This window comes from Heterodontus francisci, chromosome 13 (genome assembly GCF_036365525.1).
Source record: "Heterodontus francisci isolate sHetFra1 chromosome 13, sHetFra1.hap1, whole genome shotgun sequence".
Classification (NCBI taxonomy): Eukaryota; Metazoa; Chordata; class Chondrichthyes; order Heterodontiformes; family Heterodontidae; genus Heterodontus; species Heterodontus francisci.
In genome coordinates this window covers 117337656-117360693 of record NC_090383.1, presented here as the reverse complement: position 1 = coordinate 117360693, position 23038 = coordinate 117337656, and the positions used below count along the sequence as shown (strand labels likewise).

Sequence of the window (23038 nt, the reverse complement as noted above, 5' to 3'; positions counted from 1 at the left end):
ACCCGGTAGAAAAACCATAGAGGCATTAAAGGAATTGTGCATTTTTTCATTGTTCTTGAGCGCTTTGTTTATTAGTTTTAAAATGTCAGAGATGGGAAAGAAAAAGGGTTGTTTGACCGGGCAGTGCAGTTGGAGGCTGGAGGTCATGTGATGAAGCCTCATTTCGAACAAATTACCCAGCCAGATCCTGCTACCTCAGATTTCTGGTTCCTGCAGGGCAGACGTAGAAATAGACTCATTCACTGGAACTGAGATCAAAGCTGCGAAAGCAGCACTTAACAGACAATGATACACAAGCTCATCTCACAGTTCAGCATAGCCTCAAAGGAAATAAGCTGAAAGCAAGGCTGTGCTCTTTGTGATTAACAGTTAAATTCTTTTCACTGTGGGCTAACATACAAGTCATCTAATACCTTTGTGTATTATTATATTCTGCTCCGCACCCCCGCCAAAATACAATTGCAGGAAGTGTGGTGATTCAACATCATTAGTGAATGAGATTTGTAGAAAACATGCAATACTGGGGGTGACAGTGGCCTGTGTGAGGTCACATAACTATTGAATCCATTTGTCTCAGTTACGGGTGTAATAGTCCACCTCCGCTCACGCTGTTGTCCTCAGGTGTTGTTTTATTAAAACAAATAAAAATATAATTTAGCTTATCCATGGTTCACAGAAATCCATTTTCCTCCCACATATTCTATGCTGTTGCTTGGCAGGTTTACCTGTAATCTTCTGTCACCAGCAGTACATGACGAAGACCAGTTGGATACAGAATATGTTGAGCTCCCAATCTCATGGCTCGTATTACTTCTCAAAAATCAGGAAAGCTGTAAAATGGGGCTGCCGATTCCCTATCACCCATTATTCGGGCGTAGGGGGGTCACAATTCACAACCTGCCTGCGCTGATCCCACTGGAGGTAAGCAGCAGACAAACTTGGTGTTGCCACCTCATTTATATCATCGCAGCATGGGGCTGAGCATCAGCAGGGAGCCAAGCAGCGCTGTGCTAATAGCACATGGTGCGGCCAGCCTTCTGTTCTTAAAGGCAGTCTGTCCCTCTTAAAGGAAAGCTGCACTGAATTACAGCTGCTGAATACTATTGCTGCAAATCTAAACAAGGAAAATGGAACACTAAGGCCGAGAGAGGGCTCCAGGATCACGATGCAACACTGGAGGCCTTACTGATGGATTTGGACAGGAGGAGAAGCAATAGAAGGACAAGGGCAGCAGGTACAGGGGAATACCACCACCTGTAAGTTCCTCTCCAAGTCACACACCATCATGACTTGGAAATATATCACCATTCCTTTAGCGTCAATAAATGCTGGCTTGCCTGCGATGCCCACATCCCATGAAGCATGAAAAAATAAATCAATTAAAGCAGTGTAGGTGAAATTCCCGAGCCTTAAGATGTTCCGCAATCTCATATAAAACACTAATCGTTCACCGCGAGTGAAACCCTGCCTTTTCCTTCCTGATGGTGTGCTATCCTCCACAGCATCAGATATACTTGCCGTGACATTTCAAAGAGCTACCTTAAGATTCAATAATGTCAGTGAGATTCCTTGGCAGCTTTCAGGCTCAGCAGAGCCTCCCTTTTTTGTGGTTAAAGACCATAGCGTTGAAACATAGAGGGTGGTGTATGCCTCACCAGTTTGGAGTGCTATTCTGGAAGGACCGAAAGGTCTTCTTCATCTAAACCCATCATGTGATTAATGATTAAAGAGCAAAGATCTAGCCTGACACAAAACTTCTTACTAACTTTAGTCCAGAACAAACATCCTCAATTCACAATGTCCGTGTACAAAAGATTTATGAGCACAAAATGTAATGCCAGCAGGGCAGAAACATTTAAACAGGTGGATGATTAACTTTTATGCAGAAGTTTGTCTCATCGATAGGCATACTGTACAGTACGTTCAGGAGATAGTTGCCAACAAAGGTTTACACTGTTTTCTTTGCTCTCATGCCCTAAATGGAACTCTGCCTATCGAATCACTTGGGCGGTGACCAGACAGAAACACAAGAGAGTAAATGTTTTGTGACAAAGTCTTTAAAGCGGATGCCTTTGCTGAAGTTTTGGCGAGAATGTGAGCAGAATTTAGTTCTGTGGGATGCAGATGCAGCTTCAGTATGTGATTTTAAAAAAAAAATCATTTTCTATTTCAAAATTTGCAGATGACACAAAACCTGGAGATATTGTGAACTGTGAGGAGGATATTGATAGACTTCAAGAGGACATAGACAGGCTGGTGAAATGGGCAGATGAAATTTAATGCAGAGAAGTGTGAAGTGATACATTTTGGTAGGAAGAATGAGGGAAGACAATACAAAATAAAGGGCACAATTCAAAGGGTGGTGCAGGAGCAGAAGGACCTGGGGGTATATGTGCACAAATCATTGAAGGTGGCAGGACAAGTTGAGAAAGCTGTTAATAAGGCATTCGGGATCCTGGGCTTTATAAATAGAGGCTTGGAGTGGAAAAGCAAGGAGGTTATGGTGAACCTTTATAAAACACTGGTTCAGCGTCAACTGGAGTATCGTGTCCAATTCTTGCACACACTTTAGGAAGGATATGCAGCCATTGGAGAGGGAGCAGAAAAAATTTACGAGAATGGTTCCAGGGATGAGAAACGTTAGGTATGTGGATAGATTGGAGAAGCTGGGGCTGTTGTCCATTGGGAAGAGAAACTTGAGAGGAGATTGGATAGAGGTGTTCAAAATCATGAGGGGTCTGGACAGAGTAAATCGGGAGAAACTGTTCCCATTGGCAGAAGGGTCGAAAACCAGAGGGACACCATTAAAAGTGATTGGCAAAAGAACCAATGTCCTCATGAGGAAAAACTTTTTTTACACAGCGAATGGTTACGATCTTAAATGCACTGCCTGAGAGTGTGGTGGAGGCAGATTCAATCGTGGCTTCCAAAAGGGAATCGGATAATTATCTGAAGAGAAAGTATGTGCAGAGCTATAAGGAAAAGGCAGAGAGTAGTACAGAGAGTCAGCACAGACTCCTAGAGGAGTATAGAAAGTGTAGGGGAGATTGGGAGGGGTACTTAAAAAAGTAATTAGGAGAGCGAAGAGGGGACATGAAAAAACACTGGCAGACTAGATAAAGGAAAATCCCAAGGTATTTTATAAGTATGTTAGGGGCAAGAGGATAACCAGGGAAAAGTGGGGCCCATTAGGGATCAAAGAGGCAATCTGTGTGTGGAGCCGGAGGACATAGGTGAGGTTTTGAATGATTACTTTTCATCTATGTTCACGATGGAGAGGGACGATGTAGATATAGAGATCAGGGAGGGGGATTGTGATATACTTGATCAAATTAGCATAGTAAAGGAGGAAATATTAGCTGTATTAGCGGGCTTAAAGGTGGATAAAACCCCAGGCCCAGATGAGATGTATCCCAGGCTGTTATGTGAGGCAAGTGAGGAGATAGTGGGGGCTCTGACACAAATTTTCAGATCCTCTCTGGCCAGGGGAGAGTACCAGAGGATTGGAGGACAGCGAATGTGGTACCATTATTCAAGAAGGGTAGTAGGGATAAACCAGGCAATTACAGGCTGATGAGTCCAACATCAGTGGTAGGGAAATTATTGAAAAAATTTCTGAGACAGGATTAATCTCCACTTGGAGAGGCAGGGATTAATCAGGGATAGTCAGCATGGCTTTGTCAGGGGGAGATTGTGTCGAACAAATTTGATTGAATTTTTCAAGGAGGTGACTAGACGTGTAGATGAGGGTAAAGCAGTTGATGTAGTCTACATGGACTTCAGTAAGGCTTTTGATAAGGTCCCGCATGGGAGATTGGTTAAGAAAGTAAAAGCCCATGGGATCCAGGGTAATTTGGCAAATTGGATTCAAAATTGGCTTAGTGGCAGGAGGCAGAGGGTGATGGTCGACGGTTGTTTTTGTGAATGGAGGCATGTGACCAGTGGTGTACCGCAGGGATCGGTGCTGGGATCCTTACTGTTTGTAGTGTACATTAATTATTAGGACGTGAATATAGGAGGTATAGGAGGTAAGTTCGCAGACGACATGAAAATTCGTGGTGTCGTAAATAGTGGAGGAAAGCCTTAGACTACAGGATGATATAGATGGGCGGAGCAGTGGCAAATGGAGTTTAATCCTGAGAAGTGTGAGGTGATGCACTTTGGGAGGTCTAACAAGGCAATGGACTATACAATGGATGGTAGGACCCTAGGGAGTACAGAGGGTCAGAGGGACCTTGGAGTGCTTGTCCATAGATCACTGAAGGCAGCAGCACAGGTAGATAAGGTGGTTAGGAAGGCATACGGGATGCATGCCTTTATTAGCCGAGGCATAGAATATAAGAGCAGGGAAGTTATGATGGAGCTGTATAGTTAGGCCACAGCTGGAGTACTGTGTACAGTTCTGGCCACCATAGGTGATTGCAATGGAGAGGGTGCAGAGGAGATTCACCAGATGTTGCCTGGGCTGGAGCATTTCAGTTATGAAGACAGACTGGATAGGCTGGGGTTGTTTTCCTTGGAGCACAGAAGGCTGAGGGGGGACCTGGTTGAGGTATACAAAATTATGAGAGGCATTGATAGGATAGATAGGAAGAAACTTTTTCCCTTAGCGGAGAGGCCAATAACTAGGGGGCATATATTTAAGGTAAGGGGCAGAAGGTTTAGAGGGGAGTTGAGGAGGGATTTTTTCACCCAGAGGGTTGTTGGAATCTGGAACACACTGCCTGAAGAGGTGGTAGAGGCAGGAACACTCACGACATTCAAGAAGTATTTAGATGAGCACTTGAAACAGCATAACATACAAGGCTATGGGCCGTGCGGGGAAATGGGATTAGTTAGGACGGGTGCTTGATGGTCAGCGCAGGCCGTTGGGCCAAATGGCCTGTTTCTGTGCTGTTAAACTCTATGACTCTATGACCTGACAAGCCAAATGGCCTCCTTTTGTGCTGTAACCATTCTATGATTCTATTTTCTATTCAACCCCTCTTATGTCTGCCCTATGCCATTGGCGCATCCCTCCAGAAACACATCCTATTGCCTGTTTATACTGCCCACATCAGTAGCCTTTCTGGCAGAGTTTCATAAGCAGAATCAGGAAACACCCTGATTTTCTTGACTATTCTCTATACGTTTTTTTTAATTCATTCTAGGGCCAGCATTGATTGCCCATCCCTAGTTGCCCTTGAGAAGGTGGTAGTGAGCCACCTTCTTCAGTAACTGAAGTCCATATGGTGTTAGGTACACCCACAGTGCTGTAAGATAAGGATGTCCAGGATTTTGAAGGAATTGCAGGGATATAGTCCCAAGTCAGGATGGTGTGTAACTTGGAGGTGAACTTGCAGGCAGTGGTGTTCCCATGTGTCTGCTGCATTTTTTCTTCTAGGTAGTAGCGGTTGCATGTTTGGAAGGTGCTGGCGAAGGAGCCTTGGTGAGTTGCTGCAGTGCATCTTGTAGATGGAACACACTGCTGCCACTGTGCACTGGTGGTGGAGGGAGTGAATGTTTAAGGTAGGGCAGTGTACTGATAAAGCAGACTGCTTTATCCTAGATGGTCTTGGGCTTCTCTAGTGATGTATCCATCCAGGCAATTGGAGAGTTTTCCATCACACTCCTGAGTTGTGCCTTGTAGGTCATAGGAAGAACATAAGAAGATAAGAAATAGGAGCAGGAGTAGATCATTCAGCCCCTCGAGTCTGCTCCACCATTCAATACAATCATGGCTGATCTTCTACCTCAACTCCACTCTCCTGCCTGCTCCCCATATCCCTTGATTCCCTCAGAGATCAAAAATCTGTCTATCCTAGCCTTAAATATATTCAACGATGGATCCACAACCCTCTTGGGTAGACGATTCCAAAGATTCACAACCATCTGAGTGAAGAAATTTCTCCTCATCGCAGTCTTAAATTATTAACCCCTTATCCTGAGATTGTGCCCCCATTTTCTAGATTCCCCAGCCAGGGGAAACAACCTCTTCGTGTCGACCATGTCAAACCCCTTCAGAATCTTTTGGCTTTTGGAGCGTCAGGAGGTGAGTCACTCATTGCAGTCTCTGACCTGCTCCAGTAGGTACGGCATTGATGTGGCTGATCCAGTTGAGTTCTGGTCAACGGCAACCCCTGGGATGTTGATGGCAGTGAAATTGCCCATGTCAAGCCGGGGTGGTCAGGTTCCGAAGAAGGGTCACTGACCCGAAACGTTAACTCTGCTTCTCTTTCCACAGATGCTGCCAGAGCTGCTGAGTGAATCCAGCATTTCTTGTTTTTGTGGTCAGGCTCTTGTTGGATATGGTCATTGCCTGGCCCTTGTGTATGGCACAGCTGTTACTTGTCAACCCAATTGTCCAGTTCTTGCTGCACATGAACACAGGCTACTTCATTATATGAGGAATTGCAAATGGAGTTGAACCATTCCAAGAAAAATAAAAGGATTTTGACACTTGCTGCTCAATTTATTTACGGGTAATATTCTTGCTGCATTATTTTGCAATGAGCATGGATTTTATTGTATTAGGCTAGTCACAGCCACTGTTGAAAAACAAGATCCCAGTTCAATCCCAGGGTTTAACCAGCTCTAGTAAGTGGTGGGGTGGCATCCTGACATGCCTTTGTGACCCACCCATTTCCTTCTACTCTGGAGTCCCTAATTATGTATGCGGGATGAGTTAGGAGCTGTAACGATGCTCCTCATTGTGCTTTGTTGCTGGGAGGAATGGAAATAGAGTGGTGTTGTAGTGTTTAAAAGTTTAAAACACTGCTATTTGATGGGATGACATTTTTTTTGCAGAATAACTGCATGTAGAGTGGGTTGGTAAACAAAGGGAAAGGCTCCAAGGTTCTCAGAGACAGATGTCGATGTTTTACTGGATGAAAAGCTAGAAGCAATCAGTTGTCGGGGACTGTTTACAGATGATACAAAAAATTGGTTGTGTGATTGATAATGAAGAAAAAAGCTGTAGACTGCAGGAAGATATCAATGGACTTATCAGGTGGGTGGAACAGTGGCAAATGAAGTTCAATCTGGAGAAGTGTGAGTTAAGGCATTTGGGGAGACTAACATGGCAAGGGAATACGCCATAAATAGTAATATAGTGAGAAGTGTAAAGGAACAGAGAAACCTTAGAGTGCATGTCCACAGATCCCTCAAGGTGGCTGGACAGGTAAATAAGGCATACTGGATACTTGCCTTTATTATTTATTTAGAGATACAGCAACACCTATGCAGTCATATTCAGCTGGCCTCAGACACCGGAAACATCAGAGGAATGTATGATGGCATGAAGAGAGCTCTTGGGCCAACCATCAAGAAGATCACCCCCCTCAAATCTAAATCGGGGGACATAATCACTGACCAACGCAAACAGATGGACCGCTGGGTTGAGCACTACCTAGAACTGTACTCCAGGGAGAATGCTGTCACTGAGACTGCCCTCAATGCAGCCCAGCCTCTACCAGTCATGGATGAGCTGGACATACAGCCAACCAAATCGGAACTCAGTGATGCCATTGATTCCCTAGCCAGCGGAAAAGCCCCTGGGAAGGACAGCATTACCCCTGAAATAATCAAGAGTGCCAAGCCTGCTATACTCTCAGCACTACATGAACTGCTATGCCTGTGCTGGGACGAGGGAGCAGTACCCCAGGACATGCGCGATGCCAACATCATCACCCTCTATAAAAACAAAGGTGACCGCGGCGACTGCAACAACTACCGTGGAATCTCCCTGCTCAGCATAGTGGGGAAAGTCTTTGCTCGAGTCGCTCTGAACAGGCTCCAGAAGCTGGCCGAGCGCGTCTACCCTGAGGCACAGTGTGGCTTTCGTGCAGAGAGATCGACTATTGACATGCTGTTCTCCCTTCGTCAGATACAGGAGAAATGCCGTGAACAACAGATGCCCCTCTACATTGCTTTCATTGATCTCACCAAAGCCTTTGACCTCGTCAGCAGACGTGGTCTCTTCAGACTACTAGAAAAGATCGGATGTCCACCAAAGCTACTAAGTATCATCACCTCATTCCATGACAATATGAAAGGCACAATTCAACATGGTGGCTCCTCATCAGAGCCCTTTCCTATCCTGAGTGGTGTGAAACAGGGCTGTGTTCTCGCACCCACACTTTTTGGGATTTTCTTCTCCCTGCTGCTTTCACATGCGTTCAAATCCTCTGAAGAAGGAATTTTCCTCCACACAAGATCAGGGGGCAGGTTGTTCAACCTTGCCCGTCTAAGAGCGAAGTCCAAAGTACGGAAAGTCCTCATCAGAGAACTCCTCTTTGCTGACGATGCTGCTTTAACATCTCACACTGAAGAATGCCTGCAGAGTCTCATCGACAGGTTTGCGTCTGCCTGCAATGAATTTGGCCTAACCATCAGCCTCAAGAAAACGAACATCATGGGGCAGGATGTCAGAAATGCTCCATCCATCAATATTGGCGACCACGCTCTGGAAGTGGTTCAAGAGTTCACCTACCTAGGCTCAACTATCACCAGTAACCTGTCTCTAGATGCAGAAATCAACAAGCGCATGGGTAAGGCTTCCACTGCTATGTCCAGACTGGCCAAGAGAGTGTGGGAAAATGGCGCATTGACACGGAACACAAAAGTCCGAGTGTATCAGGCCTGTGTCCTCAGTACCTTGCTCTACGGCAGCGAGGCCTGGACAACGTATGCCAGCCAAGAGCGACGTCTCAATTCATTCCATCTTCGCTGCCTTCGGAGAATACTTGGCATCAGGTGGCAGGACTATATCTCCAACACAGAAGTCCTTGAAGCGGCCAACACCCCCAGCTTATACACACTACTGAGTCAGCGGCGCTTGAGATGGCTTGGCCATGTGAGCCGCATGGAAGATGGCAGGATCCCCAAAGACACATTGTACAGCGAGCTCGCCACTGGTATCAGACCCACCGGCCGTCCATGTCTCCGTTATAAAGACGTCTGCAAACGCGACATGAAATCGTGTGACATTGATCACAAGTCGTGGGAGTCAGTTACCAGCATTCGCCAGAGCTGGCGGGCAGCCATAAAGACAGGGCTAAATTGTGGCGAGTCGAAGAGACTTAGTAGTTGGCAGGAAAAAAGACAGAGGCGCAAGGGGAGAGCCAACTGTGCAACAGCCCCAACAAACAAATTTCTCTGCAGCACCTGTGGAAGAGCCTGTCACTCCAGAATTGGCCTTTATAGCCACTCCAGGCGCTGCTTCACAAACCACTGACCACCTCCAGGCGCGTATCCATTGTCTCTCGAGATAAGGAGGCCCAAAAGAAAAGAAGAAAAAAAAGAAAAAAGAAAGAAGAGATACAGCACTGAAAAAGGCCCTTCAGCCCACCGAGTCTGTACTGACCAACAACCACCCATTTATACTAATCCTACATTAATCCCAAATTCCCTACCACATCCCCACCATTCTCCTACCACCTATCTACACTAGGGGCAATTTACAATGACCAATTCACCTATCAATCTGCAAGTCTTTGGCTGTGGGAGGAAACCAGAGCACCCGGCAGAAACCCACGCAGTCACAGGGAGAACTTGCAAACTCCGCACAGACAGTACCCAGAACTGAACCCAGGTTGCTGGAGCTGTGAGGCTGCGGTGCTAACCACTGCGCCACTGTGCCACCCAAAAACTGAGGTATAGAATATAAGAGCACAGAGGTTATGCTGGAACTGTGTAAAACACTAGTCACACCACAGCTGGAGTAATGTGTGCAGTTCTGGTCACTGCACTATAGGAAAGATGTGATTGCATTAGAGAGGTATCGAAGAGATTTACGAGGATGTTGCCTGGACTGGAGAGTTTTATTTTTGAGGAAAGATTGGATAGGCTAAGGTTGTTTACTTTGGAACAGAGGAGGCTGAGGGGAGACCTAATTGAAGTGTATAAAATTATGAGGGGTCTAGATGGAGTGGATAGGAAGGCCCTATTCCCCTTAGTTGAGGGGTCCATAACGAGGGAACATAGATTTAGGGTAAGAGGTAGGAGGTTTAGAGGAGATTCAAGGGAAATCTTTTTATCCAGTGGGTGATGGGGATTTGGAACTCACTGCCTGAAAAAGTGGTAGAGGCAAGAACCCTCATAACATTTTTTAAAGTACTTGGATATTCACTTGAAGTGCCGTAACCTACAAGGCTTCGGACCAAGAGCTGGAAAGTGGGATTGGACTTGATGGCTCCTTATCGGCCAATGCAGACACGATGAGTCAATGGTCTCCTTCTTTGCTGTAAATTTCTATGATTCTGAGGGTAGGAGGTTACTAAGAGGATTAATTAGGCCATATGGGAGCAGGTTGCTGAAAATCCCAGCTGGAATATTGTGCTCAATTCCGGGCACCGCACTTTAGGAAGGACAATAAGGCTTCGGAGAGGGTACAAAAGAGTTTTACTCGAATGGTTCCAGGGGTGAGGGATTTCAGTTATGTGGATAAACTGGAGGAGCTTGGGTTGTCTCTTTAGAGTAGGAAGTGAAGAGGAGATTTGATAAAGGTGTTTAAAATCATGAAGGGTTGAGATAGAGTAAATAAAGAGAAGCTGTTTCCAGTGGCTGAAGGGTAATTAGCTAGGCAGCACAGATTTAAGGTGAATTGGCAAAAGAATGGGCGGCACAGTGGCGCAGTGGTTAGCACCGCAGCCTCACAGCTCCAGCGACCCGGGTTTCAATTCTGGGTACTGCCTGTGTGGAGTTTGCAAGTTCTCCCTGTGTCTGCGTGGGTTTCCTCCGGGTGCTCCGGTTTCCTCCCACAGCCAAAAGACTTGCAGGTTGATAGGTAAATTGGCCATTATAAATTGCCCCTAGTATAGGTAGGTGGTAGGGGAATACAGGGACAGGTGAGGATGTGGTAGGAATATGGGATTAGTGTAGGATTAGTATAAATGGGTGGTGGTAATGGTCGGCACAGACTCGGTGGGCCGAAGGGCTTGTTTCAGTGCTGTATCTCTAAATCAAAAAAAATTTGGAGAAAACTTTTTTCTGCAACAAGTGTTTAGGATTTGAAATGCACTGCCTGATATGGTGCTGGATACAGATTCAATAGGAGCCTTCAAAAGGGAATTGGATAAATACTTGAAGGAGAAAAAATTTCAGGGGGACTTGGGATTGGGGCTAACTGGATTGCTCTTCAAAAAGGCTGGCACAAACTCATGGCCAAATGACCTTCTGTGCAGTACTATTCTATGATTCTCTGATAAAGTATAATCTTCACTACCTCAAGAAGTACCTCACAGTACAGGAAGAGGTTCAATGATCTCACAAGAGTGGCCGTGGTATGTAAAGGCACTGTTCCCAATGCACGTCTTATTCAAATGATAGAGGCTTCTGTCATAGAACCATAGGATCTTACAGCACAAAAGGAGGCCATTTGGCCCATCATGCCTGTGCTGGCTCTTTGAAAGAGCTAGCCAATTAGCTCACTATCACAGTCTTGCCCCATAGCCCTGCAAATTAGTCCCCTTCAAGTCCATGTCCAATTGCCTTTTGAAAATTCCTATCGACTCTGCTTCCACCACCTTTTCAGGTCATGGTTAGGATCTGGAATGCACTGCCTGAAAGTGTGATGGAGGCAGAGTCAATCGTGGCTGTCAAAAGGGAATTGGATAAGCACCTGAACAGAAAATATTTGCAGGGCTATGGGGAAATGGCGGGGGTGTGGGACTAGCTAAATTGCTCTTGCAAAGAGCCGCCACAGACACGACAGGCTGAATGGCCTCCTTCTATGCTGTAACCATTCTATGATTCTAGTGTGTTCCAGGTCTTAACAACCCTCTGCATGAAAAATTTTCTCTTCATTTCCACCCCTCCCCCCACCCCCACCCCCACCCCATCGAGTGTTTTTACCAATTATTTCAAATCTAGACCTCTAGTTACCAAACCAGTTGCTGGAGGGAGTACACCCTCCTCCCTATTTGCTCTATCAAAGCCCTTCATTAATTTGAGTACCTCTATTAGGTCTCCCCTTCTCTGCTGCAAGAAGAAAAATCCCAACATTGCCAATCCCTCCACATAGCTGAAGCCCCTCATCTCTGGTATCCTCCTGGTAAATCTACTTTGCACCCTCTCCAAGGGCCTTGGCAGCATTCCCAATGTGCAGTGCCCAGACCTGTACACAATACTCCAGCTGAGTCATCACCTGGGTGACAAGGAAACTGACTTACGTAAAAGGGAATCTCTGGAAACAGTGAGGCATCATCGCAGCTCATGAGCTTTCTGTGAACTCACATCGCCTGTCCCAAGGGGTTTTGTTAATCTTGAAGAACAGTTGATGTAAAAGGGCAAGGTCTCCGCTGGTCTCATCATGGAGTACAAAATGGTGGGGTGGGGGGGGGGTGGAAATAAGTGTATGTGACTTCAACATTGTGTTTAGTCCATCAAAAGGAAAATATCATACATAACCACCACCAGAGAAATGTGAATGGGACAGGAATGCCTGAGATAAACACGGCAGACAATAGGTAGAGATACACGAGGCTATGGCAAGGTGGCAAGAAAAGGGTGGTAAAAACTTGACAAGGTTCACCATAGGTAGTGTTGGCTTTCTCAGAGTATTGAAATGTCCTGACTCTTGGCCACTATTGCCTCAAAGGGAAATGTGGTGAGGTTACTGGACTAGTAATCCAAAGGCCTGGATTAATGATCTGGAAATGTGAGTTCAAATCCCACCACAGTAACTGGGAATTTAGAGTCATAGAGTTATACAGGACAGAAACAGGCCCTTCAGCCCACTGTGTCTGCGCTGGCCATCAAGCACCTATCTATTCTAATCCCATTTTCCAGCACTTGGCCCATAGCCTTGTATGCTATGGCATTTCAAGTACTCGTCTAAATACTTCTTAAATGTTGTGAGGGTTCCTGCCTCTACCACCCCCTCAGGCAGTGTGTTCCAGATTCCAGCCACCCTCTGGGTGAAATTTTTTTTCCTTAAATCCCCTCTAAACCTCCTGCCCCTTACCTTAAATCTATGCCCCCTGGTTATTGACACATCTGCTCAGGGAAAACATTTCTTCTTATATACCCTACCTATGCCGCTCATAATTTTGTATACCTCAATCAGGTCCCCCCTCAGCCTTCTCTGCTCTAAGGGAAACAACCCTAGCCTATCCAGTTTCTCTTCATAGCTGAAATGCTCCAGCCCAGGCAACATCCTGGTGAATCTCCTCTCTACCCTCTCCAGAGCAATCACATCCTTCCCATAGTGTGGTGCCTAGAACTGTACACAGTACTCCAGCTGTGGCCTAATCAGTGTTTTATATAGCTCCATCATAACCTCCCTGTTCTTATATTCTATGCCTCAACTATAAAGGCAAGTATCCCATATGCCTTCCTAACCACCTTATCTACCTGTGCTGCTGCCTTCAGTGATCTATGGACAAGTACATCAAGGTCCCTCTGACCCTCTGTGCTTCCTAGGGTCCTACCATCCATTGTATATTCCCTTGCCTTGTTAGTCCTCCCAAAGTGCATCACCTCACACTTCTCAGGATTAAATTCCATTTGCCACTGCTCTGCCCATCTTACCAGCCCATCTATATCGTCCTGTAATCTAAGGCTTTCCTCCTCATTAATTACAACACCACCAATTTTCATGTCATCTGCAAACTTACTGATCATGCCTCCTATATTCACGTCTAAATCATTAATGTACACTACAAACAGCAAGTGTCCCAGCAGCGATCCCTGCAGTACACCACTGGTCACAGGCTTCCAATTGCAAAAGCAACCCTTGACCATCACCCTCTGCCTCCTGCCACTAAGCCAATTTTGGATCCAATTTGCCAAATTGCCCTGGATCCCATGGGTTCTTACCTTCTTGACCAATCTCCCATGCGGGACCTTATCAAAAGCCTTACTGAAGTCCATGTAGATGACATCAACTGCTTTACCCGCATCTACACACCTCGTCACCACCTGGCAAAATTCAATCAAATTTATTAGACATGATCTCACCCGACAAAGCCATGCTGACTATCCTTGATTAACCCCACCTCTCCAAGTGGAGATTAATCTTGTCCCTCAGAATTTTTTCCAATAGTTTCCCTACCACTCACTGGCCTGTAATTGCCTGGATTATCCCTACTACCCTTCTTGAATAATGGTACCACATTCGTTGTCCTCCAGTCCTCTGGCACCTCTCCTGTGGCCAGATAGGATTTGAAAATTTGTGACAGAGCCCCTGCTATCTCCTCCCTTGCCTCACATAGCAGCCTGGGATACATCTCATCTGGGCCTGGGGATTTATCTACTTTTAAGCCCGCTAAAACCGTTAATACCTCCTCCCTTTCAATGCTAATTTTTTTCAAGTATATCACAATCCCCCTCCTTGATCTCTACACCTACATCGTCCTTCTCCATAGTGAACACAGATGAAAAGTAATTATTTAAAACCTCGCCTACATCCTCCGGCTCCACACACAGATTGCCACTTTGGTCCCTAATGGGCCCTACTTTTTCCCTGGTTATCCTCTTGCCCTTAATATACTTATGAAACGCCTTGGGATTTTCCTTTATCTTGCCCGCCAGTGTTTTTTCATGCATCCTCTTCACCCTCCTAATTACTTTTTTAAGTACCCCCCTCCCCCCTACACTTTCTATACTCCTTTATTCAATTAGTTAAATAAAGCTTGGAATTAAAAAGCTGGTATCAGTAATGATGACCATGAAACTACCAGGTTCCCTTAAAAACCCATCTGGTTCACAAATCCCCTTTGGGAAAGGAAATTTGTAATTTCTTCCCCATTCTGGCTGATATGTGTCTCTAAGCCCACAGCAGTATGGGTTGATAACCGCCCTCTGAAATAGCACGCTACTCAGTTGTATAGGGATGGGCAATAAATGTGGGCCTTACCCTGAATGAATAAAAAGAAACACCCTCACCAACTCCACCATGACACCCCATCAATCTAGCACCAACCCAGTAAGCAGTTAGTGAATCAAAAGGGTTTTTGCTGGGTGAAACACTGAGCATTGATGATCACGAGGACCTGGAAATGGAAGAAGGGGAGAAGGAGGTGGAGAAACAGGTCAACAGTCTCCAAAGTAATTCATTTTGTGAGGTGCTTTGAGATGTGTCACGCCTGAGGCGGGAGGAGTGCACTGCCTTTTCTCGTTCCACTTCTCCACAGGTCACAAAATCTATATAAATGTTTACCGATGCAGCCAATTATATACTTTTTTTTTATTCCAGAACAAAATACACCAACCAGGTTTCTTAATAAACAACAAAATTATCAGTTTATTATAAACAAGACTTAACCAGTAACGAAACTGGTATAGGACAGATGTCAGAGGTAGTTTCTTTACTCAGAGAGTAGTAGGGGCGTGGAACGCCCTGCCTGCAGCAGTAGTAGACTCGCCAACTTTAAGGGCATTTAAGTGGTCATTGGATAGACATATGGATGAAAATGGAATAGTGTAGGTCAGATGGTTTCACAGGTCGGCGCAACATCGAGGGCCGAAGGGCCTGTACTGCGCTGTAATGTTCTAATTCTAATTCTAATTCTAACATACCGATTAAAATATGAAAGTTCCCTTTTAAAAATAAAATTCCCCAATTACACTCACACCCTCACTGGGAAAAAAACAGAAATTCACTCTGCAGATGTCTGTTACAAAAAAAAGTCTAAAAAGCTACTTTGGCCAAATACTTGCTAATTCTTGACAAAAAAGAAAGATGATATAGAAGGTAGTCAGTTGTCCCTTTTTTGGTCTGGCGTCCGGGTATACGGAGACGGGTCACTGGGTTCGTTTCAGAAGCAGCCCGTTCTGGAGATGTCACGAATTATTCTAGTAAGCTTTCTAGGATAAATGTGGCATCAGGGTTTTTCCACCAGCACACAATTGAATCGCAGGATTTCTTCCAGCTCCTCAGGAGCTATATGGCACCAGGGAGTTTTTTGCTCGTCCACATTGAATCTTGGTAGGATTTCTTCAAAAAGGTAGAGAAGGAGGTGAGCCGGGTGATTTATTTTTCCTTGGCAGGAAAACACCAACTGTCTTCAAACAGTTCACACCACAACTAACTGAAAACAATGTCCAAACCCCAAACAGAGAGTTGACCTCCTGTCCTCCATAAACCTTGACATGTGGCTTCTCTGTGACCATTTTCCCCCAAGTCACCAAGGGTTCTGCTGTTTTCTGAGCCCAAATCACAGGTGGCCTTCAGCACCCGTGGCTTTCAAACAACATCTTGTCCTGTCAGTGAACTTGGTAAAAAAAAACACATCCGTGGAATCTTTTCAGTTTTGACACAAGTATTCAAAAAAGAAAAAGATTAAAAATAATGGAAGCACTTTTGTAACAGATGATTCAGTGTAGTGAAGCACTTGGTAAATATAAATACAACAACTTGCATTTATATAGTAAAAGATACCAAGCCATTTCACAGAAGTGTTAATAAATTTGACCCCGAGCTACATAAGGAGATATTCGGACAGGTGACCAAAAGCTTGATCAAAGTGGTAGGTTTTAAGGAGCGTCTTAAAGGAGGAGACATGAGGAGATGGAATTCCAATGCTTAGAGCATAAGAACCTAAGGAATAGTAGTAGGAGTAGATCATACAGCAATTCGAGTCCACCATTTAATAAGATCATGGCTGATTTTCTACCTTTAACACATTCCGCTCCTATCCCCACATACCTTAGTCATAGAGTCATAGAGTTATACAGCACAGAAACAGGCTATTCGGCCCATCGTGTCTGTGCCGGCCATCAAGCACCTAACTATTCTAATCCCATTTTCCAGCACTGGAGTGTGAGCCTTGATTTTCTTCCTGTCCAAAAATCTATTGACATCAGTTGTCAGCTGTGGCTGGTTGAGAAGCACTCTTGCCTGTGAGTCACAAGATTCTTTGTTCAACTCCCACTCCAGGGCTTGAGCACAAAAAAATCTAGGCTTGCACTCCAGTATGGAACAGAGGGAGTGCTGCACTGTTGTGCTGTCTTTTGGATGAGATGTTAAACTAAGGCTCCATCTACCTGCTTGGTGGATGTAAAAGATCTCATGCCACTATTTTTAAGAAGAGCACAGGATTAATCCCCAGTGTCTTGGCCAATATTTATGCCTTTATCAACATCACAAAAACAGATTATCTGGTCATTATCACATTGTTGTTTGTGTCAGTTTGCTGTCTGCAAATATGGCTGGCATGTTTCCGACATTACAACAATGACAACATTTCAAAAGTACTTCATTGGCTGCAGAGTGCTTTGAGACGTCCAGTGGTTTTGAAAAGCGCTATATAAATGGAAGTCTTTCTTTCTTGAACATACTCAACAACTGAGCATCCACAGCCCTCTGGATTAGGGTCTAGGGCCTAGGCAGTTAAATACAATAAAGAATTTTGTTATTTTCATCGAGTGGAGTCACACAGTTAAATTCCAATTTCCAGCAGTCGCCTGATTATTTCGGTTGGGTTTCCATAAATACCTTATATCATATTATTTTTCTGACTTCTTCGATCTCCTGACTGAGGTAATGAAAGCACACTGTCTCAGCGACAGATTGAAGTGCTTTCTCCCAAGGGATGTCCATATCACCAAGGATCTTTAACAACCATTAATATGATGGCTGTTGCACTATTAATTGTTGCTCATAGTAGCAGTAATGTTTTGGGTAGAAGATGACCTACAGCTATGGTTATTGTTAAGTACTATATGAGAAATGTTATAAGTAAAGGGAGGAGGGAAACAATATGAAGCCAAATTCACATGTCCCATAGTTGAATGAGTTAGTATGCCCAAAACACTTGTGGTTTCTGTAAACCACCAAATCTCAAGTTCCTGTGATGAATAAATTGGCAAATGCATCTCTCGGTGTGGTATTGAGTCACACAGACCAAAGAAGCCCCAGGCTGAATCCCTGATTGTGTTGAACCAGCTGATCTTAGCAGAGATAATGTCAGGAGTGCCACAATTTTTTAAATATTCATTCCTGGGATGTGGGCGTCGCTGGTTAGGCCAGCATTTATTGCCCATCCCTAATTGCCCTTGAGACAGTGATGGTGAGCTGCTTTCTTGAACTGCTGCAGTCCTTGGGGTGTAGGTACACCCAAGGTGCTGTTAGGAAGGGAGTTCCAGGAATTTGACCCAGCGACAGTGAAGGAACGGTGATATAGTTCCAGTCAGGATGGTGTGTGGCTTGGAGAGGAAATTGCAGGTAGTGGAGTTCCCATGCATCTGCTGCCCTTGTCCTTCTAGGTGGTAGAGGTCGTCGGTTTGGAAGGTGCTGTCTAAGGAGCCTTGGTGCGCTGCTGTAGTGCATCTTGTAGATGGTACACACTGCTGCCGCTGTGCATCAGTGGTGGAGGGAGTGAATGTTTGTGGATGGTGTGCCAATCAAGCAGGCTACTTTGTCCTGGATGGTGTCGAGTTTGTTGAGTGTTGTTGGAGCTGCACCCATCCAACCAAGTGGAGAATATTCCATCACACTCCTGACTTGTGCCTTGTAGATGGTGGACAGGCAGTGGGGAGACAGGAAGTGAGTTACTCGCCGCAGGATTCCTAGCCTCTGACCTGCTCTTGTAACCACAGTATTTATATGGCTACTCCAGTTCACTTTCTGGTCAATGGTAACCCCTAGGATGTTGATAGTGGGGGATTCAGCAATTGTAATGCCATTGAATGTCAAGGGGAGATGGTTAGTTTCTCTCTTGTTGGAGATCGTCATTGCCTGGCACTTGTGTGGCACGACTGTTACTTGCCACTTATCAGTCCAAGCCTGTCTATTGTCCAGGTCTTGCTGCATTTCGACATGGACTGCTTCAGTATCCGAGGAGTCGCAAATGATGCTGAATATTGTTCAATCATCAGCGAACATCTCCACATCCGACCTTATGATTGAAGAAAGATTATTGATGAAGCAGCTGAAGATGGTTGGGCCTAGGACACTACCCCGCGGAACTCCTGCAGTGATGTCCTGGAGCTGAGATGATTGACCTCCAACAACCATAACCATCTTCCTTTGCGCTAGGTATGACTCCAACCAGCAGAGAGTTTTCCCCCTGATTCCCATTGACTCCAGTTTTGCTAGGGCTTCTTGATGCCATACTCGGTCAAATGCTGCCTTGATGTCAAGGGCAGTCAGTCTCACCTCACCTCTTGAGTTCAGCTCTTTTGTCCATGTTTGAACCAAGCTGTAATGAGGTCTGGAGGTGAGTGGCCCTGGCGGAACCCAAACCGAACCTCGGTGAGCAGGTTATTGCTATGCACGTGCCACTTGATAGCACTGTCAACTACACCTTCCATCACTTTACTGATGATTGGGAGTAGACTGATGGGGCGATAATTGGCCAGGTTGGACTTGTCCTGATTTTTGTGTACAGGACATACCTGGACAATTTTCCACATTGCCAGGTAGATGCCAGTATTGTAGCTGTACTGGAACAGCTTGGCTAGGGGCGCAGCAAGTTCTGGAGTACAGGTCTTCAGTACTATTGCTGGAATGTTGTCTGGGCCCATAGCCTTTGTTGTATCCATTGCCTCGTTGATCCTGAATTAGGGAGGACAAAAAAATAAAGCTATGATTCCTGCTTCCACTATCTATTCAGTGACTCCCTCACCCTTCCAGAAAATGCATAGGCTTAGACCTTCAGTTTAGCTGTGATGCCCTTCCCCCATAAATTGCTACTCTGTCACTGTCAGCATTCATAGAACCGTATCCCAGCACCAGTCAGAGCTATCAGGAGAGGTTGGGGAGGAAATATTTAAGGAACTGCTAAGTTTCTTCTTTATATTACACACTGACCGCAATCATAAATCGTTGTTATGGTAGGTAGTGTTGTGGTTAGGTTGCTGGCCTTGTAATCCAAGGACTAGCAGTTTAAATCCCACCATGGCAGTCTGAGAATTTTAATTCAGTTTTTAAAAAATGGAAATAAAGAACTGATATCAGTAAAAGTGACCGTGAAGCTGTCAGATTGTTGTAAAAACCCAAATGGTTCACAAATGTCCTTTAGAGGAGGAAATCTGTCAGTCTGGCCTGCATGTGACTCCAGTCCCACATCAACGCCATTGACTCTTAACTGCCCTCCAAGGTGGCCTACTAGCAAGGCACTCAGTTGTATCATAGAGTGGTTACAGTGCAGAAGGAGGCCATTCGACCCATCGCTTCTGTGCCAAAGCTCCACTGCAGCAGTTCAAGAAAAAGGTCCTCCACCACCTTCTCGAGATAACTAGGGACGGGCTTTGCCAGTGATGCCCACATTCCGAGAACGAAAAACAGAAAAAAATAACTGCTTGTGGGGAAAGACCATTCGACGTCAGCCTGGATGAGTTAGCAACACTCACATTTTTGTCCAGGAGGTTGTGGGTTCAAGCCCCACACCAGGACCTAAGCAGAGCATTTAGGCTGTCATTCCAGCACAGTACCAAAGGAAGCCCACATTGTTAGAGGCACTGTCCTCCAGATGGGATATAAAATAAGGTGCTATCCACCTGTTACTTTGAAAGAGCCAGCACAGACTCAATGGGCCGAATTACCTCCTTCTATGCTGCACTATTTATTCAATCCAATTTAATGTCCTTTGAAGAGACTGCTGCTCTAGGGCATGTGTACCAGCACAGTAAAAGAAAGATATTCTAGATTGCATCTGTAATCCACTAAAACTAAAACATCAATATTCAATTCCATACATGTGACATGAAGAATTTTACTAGTTTGTTGTTAATCAAGAATACATATTTCCTGAGCAGCTGGTTTACTTCACAAAGTCTGGCGCAGTCAAACGGAACCTAGTTCAAGCATTTGGGTCCAATATCTGGCTCTGCAGTATCTAAATGTGGATGATTCTGTAGAATGGTTCTCAGTTTATAAAAGCGCCTTGAGTTGTTTTCTATGTTAACAACATTACGTAAGTGCATGCTGTTGGCATTACTATATATATTACTATATATTACAGATAACAAGTACCCCAAAAATAGAAGAAAGCCTGAAATGCGAAAGGTTAATAGTGCTTATCAGTCCCACTTCTTCCACAGACCTTATACGATTGATCAGACCCTCTACCAATCCCATTTAATGTCCCGCAATATACTTCTGCAATGTCCTTTTCTTTCCTCACACCCACAAAGGTAAAACAAGCAAAACTGCAAATATACTTATGTAACTTTACATCCTGCACCATTAGTATTTTTTGGCTGGTTGCCGTCAGCAACATGACATTTCCAAGTTTCCAGATGCTCAGGAACTTTCATGCTCCTCCCAGCATTTTGGCCACTTAACTGCACGCAATCTTCAATCCTCAAGCCCAATGCCAATCAGGTAATCACTGATTTATTTTATTGATCAACTGCTTGAGCTGGGAGCTTATCTACTTTGGAGCCTAATCCGCGTAATACTTTGTGGGTAAATTCAAATCTTCCCTGAGGTTGTTAGTTTTGTGCTTATATCTTCCACTTCTTTCAGATGAGACGTTAATGAGACCTTCTCTCTCAGGATGTAAAGGATCCCATGGCATTACTTCAAAGAAGAGCAGAGGAGCTCACCTTGGGGTTCTGGCCAATATTTATCCCTCAACCAACACCACTAAAACAGATTATCTCGTGTTTATTACATTGCTATTGTGAGATCTTGCTGAGTGCAATTTGGCTGCTGCATTTCCTACATGACAATAGTGACTACACTTCAAAGAAGTAATTGATTGGCTGTAAAGCACTTTGGGATGACCCGAGGTCCTGAAAGGTGCTATATAAATGGAAGTCTTTCTTTTCTGTGCACCCAGTCCATTATAATAATTTATTTGTATTTATGTTGTCCATTCCTCTCAGTACTATAAAAACTGTTAATCACTCAACCAACAAAACAGATTCCCTGGTCATTAATCTCATTGTTGTTTGTGGGACCTTGCTGTGTGCTTCATGTGTTTGCCACACCGATACCAAGACAGCAGGAAGGCAATTTGCTGCCTTTTGATAATACTGCACTTGATCCTAGTGCTAGGCGCAGCACTGGCACACTCAGTTTCTGTTTTTATTATAAAGAATGAACTATTTTAGTGGTTTCAATGATCTTTGCATGCTTTCAAATCCCTCAATGCCTCACCCCTCCCTATCTCTGTAACCTCCTCCAACCCTCCAAGGTCTCTGCGCTCCTCCAATTCTGGCCTCTTGCACATCCTTGATTTTAATCACTGCACCATTGGCGGGCATGCTTTCAACTGCTAAGGCACTAAGCTCTGGAATTCCCTCCCTAAACCTCTTCGCCTCTCTACCTGTCTTTCCTCCTTTAAGCTACAACTTAAAACTTATCTCTTTGGTCATCTGCTCCAATATCTCCTTTTGTGGCTCGGTGTTAAAAACTTTGATACTGCTCCTGTGAAGTGTCTTGGGATGTTTTACTTTATTAAAGGCGCTATATAAATACAAGTTGTTGTTGTTCCTGCTGATTGACAAATGGAGTCAAAACCATCAGTTTTGCTAAAACAGTTTTGCTCTGAATGAGGGTTTCCACAAACTGCAGATAAAGACTTCAGTGGCCAGTATCACCTCAACTCAACAAATCTAACTCCTCTGCATTCTGTGCTACAATCCAAGCAGAACCTCCTCTCCCACTAGTCCTGTATCTTTCACAATATTTTTGCTCCCTGGGCACTGTACCCTTTCCGAAATTCAGGCTGCCTTTTTGGTTGTTGTGTCTCCATTTTAACCACCGTCCCCACCCCCACCCCCACTTCAAAGACAGGTCGAATTCAAACGAGTTTCCAACACAATGGGTGAGATTAGCCAAGCAAGCCAACAGATTGTTCACAGTTTAGTCTCTGGTAAAAGCAACTTCCATTTAGTGTATTAACTACCTGTGAACGTATGATAGTGCAGTGGTTATACGATTGGAGTAGTATACCAGGAGCCTGGAATAATAAACCAGACATAAATAAACATGAGTTCAAAAGTGTGAAAAAAGATTTGAATGGCTATGGGGAAAGTGCGGGGAATAGGACTGATTAGATTGGTCTTTCAAAGAGCCAGCACAGACACGATGGGCTAAATGGCCACCTGCTGTGCTATGTGATTCTCTGCGTGGCCTTGTTTTTTTTAAACTCATGAGAATAGATTA

At 44.7% G+C, this 23038-nt stretch overlaps 2 protein-coding genes across 3 annotated transcripts in view; one reads left to right on the top strand and one right to left on the bottom strand.

The window, feature by feature from the left end:
* aig1 (androgen-induced 1 (H. sapiens)) overlaps positions 1-23038 on the bottom strand; it is a 121297-nt gene that overhangs the window by 9565 nt on the left and 88694 nt on the right. The gene's annotated exons all lie outside the window — the stretch shown is intronic.
* Positions 1-23038, top strand: part of adat2 (adenosine deaminase tRNA specific 2) — a 130393-nt gene that overhangs the window by 66595 nt on the left and 40760 nt on the right. The window contains exon 5 of one of the 2 annotated variants that reach the window (XM_068045562.1): positions 6224-6420. The exons of the other annotated variant lie outside the window; for it this stretch is intronic. Within the exon in view, the coding sequence (XP_067901663.1) occupies positions 6224-6406 (183 nt within the window). The 3' untranslated portion in view covers positions 6407-6420. Of the gene's footprint in view, positions 1-6223; positions 6421-23038 lie in introns of those variants that run through there. 2 annotated transcript variants of the gene reach the window in all.